This window comes from Neoarius graeffei, chromosome 1 (assembly GCF_027579695.1).
Source record: "Neoarius graeffei isolate fNeoGra1 chromosome 1, fNeoGra1.pri, whole genome shotgun sequence".
Taxonomy (NCBI): Eukaryota; Metazoa; Chordata; class Actinopteri; order Siluriformes; family Ariidae; genus Neoarius; species Neoarius graeffei.
Genome location: NC_083569.1, coordinates 54595890 through 54601889, shown reverse-complemented (window position 1 = coordinate 54601889; position 6000 = coordinate 54595890). Strand labels below are relative to the sequence as shown.

Here is a 6000-nt window from a genome sequence, read left to right as displayed (position 1 = left end):
GTGAGGGAAACCGGAGCACCCGGAGGAAACCCACGCGGACACGGGGAGAACATGCAAACTCCACACAGAAAGGCCCTTGCTCAAACCCAGGACCTTCTTGCTGTGAGGCGACAGTGCTAACCACTACACCACCGTGCCGCCTAATTAGTTCTTTATTATTAAAAAGTGTATCTGTATTGTAGCGTGAAACATTTTTCATAGTGCTCCAAGTAGGCTATATCAGACTAACGTCACTTGTAAATCTTCTCACTTTGTTGTAATTGTGATTACAGGACTAGGCCTGTTGCTCTGCATGGTGGGTTGCTGTGTGCGCATGATCCAAAGAGTACAAAGCATTCGTGAGCTTGACAGTCGCAGTGAGTTCTCGCTGAGAGAGAGAGAGAGAGAGAGAGAGAGAGAGACAGAGAAAGGAGAAGAGCAGTCTTGGGAGGACGCAGCACCAAACTAATTGAGAAATGAGAAATGCTTTGTTCAGGAGATTTACGCGCGACTTTTAGGAGCTTTGGGAATTAAGACTGGGCGCGCGCGCGCTTGCGGGTTCAGAACGCTGGACAGCGCACACTTTTTTTTTTTTGTTGGAGTTGATTTCGCCGATGTGTTTTTATAAGAAGATTAAAACGGGCAAACTCATGAGGAATCATGGATGTTCCGAAGTGTTTCCGATCACCAGGCTTGGGCACACGCCATCGAGACTTCTGAAGTGAGACATGGACTTAGTGGAGATCCTGCTGGCACTTTTCATCGTCGTGGTCGCGACGGTCTCCTTGTTGTCCAACTTGCTGGTGCTGGTATGTTTTGCGCACAGCAGCGAGATTCGCAGGCAGGTGCCGGGCATTTTCACGACAAACTTGTCCTTTTGCAACCTGCTCATCACTGTGCTGAACATGCCGTCCACGCTGGTCGGGATCGTAAAGGACCAGCAGCCTTTCGGGGACTGCCTGTGTCGCGCGGTCAGCTTCCTCGACACGTTCCTGACGGCCAATGTGATGCTGAGCATGGCGGCGCTCAGCATCGACCGCTGGATCGCCGTGGTCTTCCCACTGAGCTACTCGAGCAAGATGCGGTGCCGGGACGCGCTGCTGATGGTGTGCTACGCGTGGCTCCACTCGCTCGCCTTCTCCGTGGTGGCGCTGCTGCGCTCCTGGCTCGACTACAGCCGCGCGTACGCGTCCTGCACCTTGCGCCTGAACGCAGAGAGCTCCCGCACCGACTTCGCCGCCTTCACCGTGGCCTTCCACGGCGCCAGCTTCATGCTCTCGCTGCTCGTGTTGTGCGTGACTTACTTAAAAGTGCTCAAAGTCGCACGCTTTCACTGCAAAAGGATCGACATTATCACAATGCAGACGCTCTTCTTGCTTGTTGACATACACCCAAGGTATTCATGTCGCTTCTTTCTGCACATTAAAATAACCCTCCCCACTCTTGTCGGGATTTATTCCCATGACCTTCCGTTTCTTTTGCAGCGTTAAACAACGTTGTTTGGCTGAGCAAAAGAGAAGGAAACAGCGCGCCACCAAGAAAATCAGTATATTTATCGGATCGTTTATTATTTGTTTTGCTCCCTATGTCATAACCAGGTAGGTGCTTTTCAAATTCATATAAACTTTCCCCCTTGTGACTTCAAGTGTCTGAAACAATGGCACACAATTAGGTCCCTCAGAACTGAATTCTGAAGCAATTCCTAATAATAATAAAAATTATTGCGAAGAGTCTATTAAGATGATCTTTAATGGCGTCATTTAATTGAGCCCTGTAGTGACGTAACAATCCGCGCTTCTAAGAATAGCAGAGGTGATAAGACCAGATCCTATCAATACTTTCTGTTTCTCTGAGGATTTGCATTTGATGGTGCTTTTAACACGCTCAAAGCATCATCCGTCCTCTCTATTTCCACCCCATGTTTCTGCTACATTTTCTTCTCATAATGCAATTCTTCAAATCACATTTAAAAAATCTTGGGATGTTTCTTTGCATAATATAAAAACATTAGTTCACCCCCTACCCTAAATGTTCACTCCATTTTTCACTATTCATCTTAAAGTATGATAAGTTTATGGAAATGGAGAGCAGTGTAAGCCTGGCCCTGGCAACAGGTTCTGTGAGTTTAATGGGTTAGCAGTCAGTTTTGCTTCCTCCCCCCCACTGTTATTGAGTTGTTAACGGTTCCTGCTTTCTGTTTTCTAGGCTGACAGAGCTTCTTCCCTTTGTGGATATCAACCGATACTGGGGCATCATCAGCAAGTGCTTAACATACAGCAAGGCAGCTTCAGATCCCTTTGCATATTCCCTCTTGCGCCAACAGTACAAGAAAGTACTAGTAACAGTAGCCAATCGCCTGTTGAAACGTGACTTATACCCTTCCTCTGGACACAACAGCTCACTGGACACAGAAAATGACTACTGTCTCCAAAGAATCAGCTAGTGGCATTTCTTTACAAGGAACATACGAATGCTTAGTGAGACAGGAGAGAGGCAGGAAGGAAGAGTGGGAGCATGAGAGAGATGTAATGATTATCACTTAGATATAGCTGGAGATGCAGACTGTTTGATGCACACGTAGCTATACGCACCAGACAGCAGGGATAAATATGGACAAAGGCAATATGTGACTAAGTGGCCATGTGCTTTGTCCACAACACCTGCACACACACACACACACACACACACACACACACACACACACACACACACACACACACACACACACACACACAGACTAAACATCAAAGACATCACGATAATTGAACCTCAGCAGACATGCAGACACACCATCATCTGTAATGTGTGTGCTTTCTTTCCAGGTCCCCCCCCCCCCCCCCCCCCAAGTTTATCGAACATAGGTCAGTGGAAACTGTCATATGATATGCTCTAACCTGAACTATGTGCCATGCACGTACACTCACAGTATGTTAATGGCATTGCTGAACCTCTCGCATAATGGATAAAATGTGTTATAATCTTTAGATATTTGACTGGTAGGCAGCCTGGTCATTTATATATTATGAAAATGGCTCTCATTCTTAATCCAGTGTGACTCCATGATGAATTTGTAAACCCAGATTGGTCACTGGATAATATTGCACTTTGTTCTTATAAATTATTATTTGCTATTAGTTACCAAAGTTGAATATTACACTATAGTACCTAAAACAGATTATAACTGAATGTACTAGATTCTTTTTACAGAAGCACATTGTGCACACTAAGTTGTGTTTCTACAAGTAAACGTAGTGTACATACTTTGCACAGTATAAAGTAATTTATAATGTAAATTAAATTGTTTTATTGAGTAAGGCAGGTATGTGGTAAGGGGAGTTATGAACTAATGAAATGTTCATGAAGTGCTTTATACAGCCATCTTTGTGCCAGTTTTGTTATATATGTACTGTTTTGTGAACATGGTGAACAAAGGAAAATATACACACAAAGCTAAATTAAACGATGTAGTATTTTAAGTAAATGCATGGCTCCAATAAACAATAAGAAAATCATAGTCACAGTGGCCAACATCCCTTCAACAGCAAAAAATACATCTGTGCCAGCTTCCCAACATGGAGTCTATTCACATATTAATGTAACAACAACAACAACAACAACAACAACAACAACAACAACACTGCCTTGTATACACTTATGCCAGGATCAGACTACATGAAATGTTTGTCTTTCACAATGGTCATCATGTCATATTAGGTGACCATAGTGCCATAAATTATCGGCATGTCTTGGTTGGTCCACTGGCAACATGACAAGTTTGATCCTGATCAATCATCGTTCACGTCTTTGCCTGTCGTCGAAAAGGAGGGTCAAAAAAATTGTCAATCATGGCTACAGAAGGACTGTCAAGCAGCATGGAGTTGTCAAACTAAGCGAGAAGATACAAAAAAATATTTGACATGCTAGATTTTAGTCATTCCCAATATTCATATTCAGGCCTGATGCTGGAAATTTGTCAGCCATAACAAAATTGTATCAAAATCAGGCTGAATTCCTGTACTCCAATCTCAGCATTAGTGGCTAAAGTTCTACAATGATGTAGCGAAGCATATGAATGTAGATGATGATTAATACAGAGAGTCTCTCAGGTTAATGGGCAAAGCATGAAATCCCACTAATCTTTGATATTAAATTCTATTTTTGTCCCAACATCGAGAAATACCTTTCACAGTAACTGCAATGGATAGAGAAGGGTATTAGACCTGACAGTTCTGGGCCTGACATTCAAACATTATAGTTTTCACTCGAAGGGATTTGAAGACGATTACCATATGCCTGAGGATTTGCCACGTTCAAGATTGCACATGCCACAGTGTGCAGAATCCTTTTGCATGGTACTGTTATTCTTACTACATTCTTGCTACACTGCCATGGATCTTCACACTGTAAATAATCCTAAGAAACCAAACAGAATGGAAAATCATTTTGATCAAAATAACCCCAAAAAACCCATACTTTAAAATGGTTCAGGGGATTTTTTAAAAAAAAATGCACACACATTTGGACTTGACATAATCAATCAATCAATCAATCAATCAATCAATCAATCAATCAATCAATCAATCAATCAATCAATCAATCAATCAATCAATCAATCTTTCTGCTGTCCTAGCCCTGAAATATCAACAAGTAATGGACGCTTATGACATATTAGAAACATACAAACTATGTTCAAATCACATCATCCATGTAACACACATCAGTATTCATACATAATTCCAAATGTGGTATCTGGTACGATGGCACACTGGTACTTCAAAGAGTGAATTATCCATACACTCCTCAAGGGTTATTTAAGGGTTTCTTGGATAATTAATGATTCTTAACCACCAAAAAGGGCTTTATTTGGAATAATTTCTGATATGGACAAACTGATATCAGGTTCTACACAGAACCTGTAAGGGAACCCTTCAGGATTATAAATTTCCCAAGAGTGTAGGTGATCAGTGAAAGGTCGTGGCAACCATTTTAGACCCAGTCTTCTGTTTATAATGAATCTGTACATCAGAAACAAATGTGATTAAAAGTCATTAAAGTATTCAAACAGTATTTATTGTTTCATCAGCTTCATGGCAATCATTTAAAGTTTCTCTTTACAGTCTCTCTGTACCCTATACAATGTGTGTGTGTGTGTGTGTGTGTGTGTGTGAGAGAGAGAGAGAATGGTGGACATTTAACAGTTATTCCACAAAATCCAGTCGTACATGAGCTGATAGCCGACGAGGTGCACAAATCAGCTATAAGCCATGTATGACGAGATTGAGTGTAATAATTGTTTTATTCTGTCGACATTCACTGGATTTTGAGAAACAGAACATTTTTATTTTTTGCAAATTCGATAAATAAAAACTTTATACCAAACGTCCGACAAAATCATCTACGCTTAGAATGTAAACAAACTGGCAAAATGACAGTAGCAATTTGTGAAAAATGTGATAATAAAAATTCTTGAAAAAATAAAAAAAGACACGTTCTTACCATCAAATACTTTTATTCCATATTTTGTTGCTTTTTTTGTATTTTGGGGGGTTTTGTTTTCGAGTAGATTTTTTATTTAATCTTCGGTTGGTTCAGCAACATGCTCTGCCATTTTGTTTTTCTCTACTCATGGTATATAAGCTGATATCCTAGTAGTAGAATAGCCACAATACCTCCTGGAACACTTCAGACACTACTGTGAACTCAATAGTCCAGTTGTCTCCAGCTAAAACCAATACAGACCCTTTGAGATGAGCAAATTCTCAGTTAGATTTTTTTAAAAAAACTTGGACCAGACCAATACATTCCAGTAAAATACATTCCAAAATATTCGTGTTAGACACCAGTAGAATGTGTTCCAGTTCCCCTAATAAAAAAAAAAAAACCCAAACAAATAGAATAAGAACCAGTTTAAATGTCTGTTGGTTTTTAGCTGGTTTTCCACTGGTCTTCTACTAGATGTTTACTGGGGTTTTCTACCAGCTTTAAACTGGAAATTCCACATGGGATCAGTGTAAGAGGAGC

The 6000-nt window shown here is 41.0% G+C and overlaps 1 protein-coding gene across 1 annotated transcript; it reads left to right on the top strand.

Annotated features, from left to right (window-relative positions):
* Positions 1-707: 707 nt before the first annotated feature.
* On the top strand, positions 708-2422 carry gpr78b (G protein-coupled receptor 78b). The gene is made up of 3 exons (XM_060923768.1): positions 708-1375; positions 1464-1577; positions 2185-2422. Exons 1-3 carry the CDS (start codon positions 708-710, stop codon positions 2420-2422), a joined length of 1020 nt encoding a protein of 339 aa, XP_060779751.1.
* The last annotated feature ends 3578 nt before the right edge of the window (positions 2423-6000 follow it).

What these genes read in the sequence shown, in the direction of transcription:
- gpr78b (XM_060923768.1), top strand. Translation starts at nt 708, where the DNA reads ATGGACTTAGTGGAGATCCTGCTGGCACTTTTCATCGTCGTGGTCGCG. An exon ending in CTTGTTGACATACACCCAAG is followed by an intron (nt 1,376 to 1,463) that starts GTATTCATGTCG and finishes TTTCTTTTGCAG; the next exon opens with CGTTAAACAACGTTGTTTGG. An exon ending in GCTCCCTATGTCATAACCAG is followed by an intron (nt 1,578 to 2,184) that starts GTAGGTGCTTTT and finishes TCTGTTTTCTAG; the next exon opens with GCTGACAGAGCTTCTTCCCT.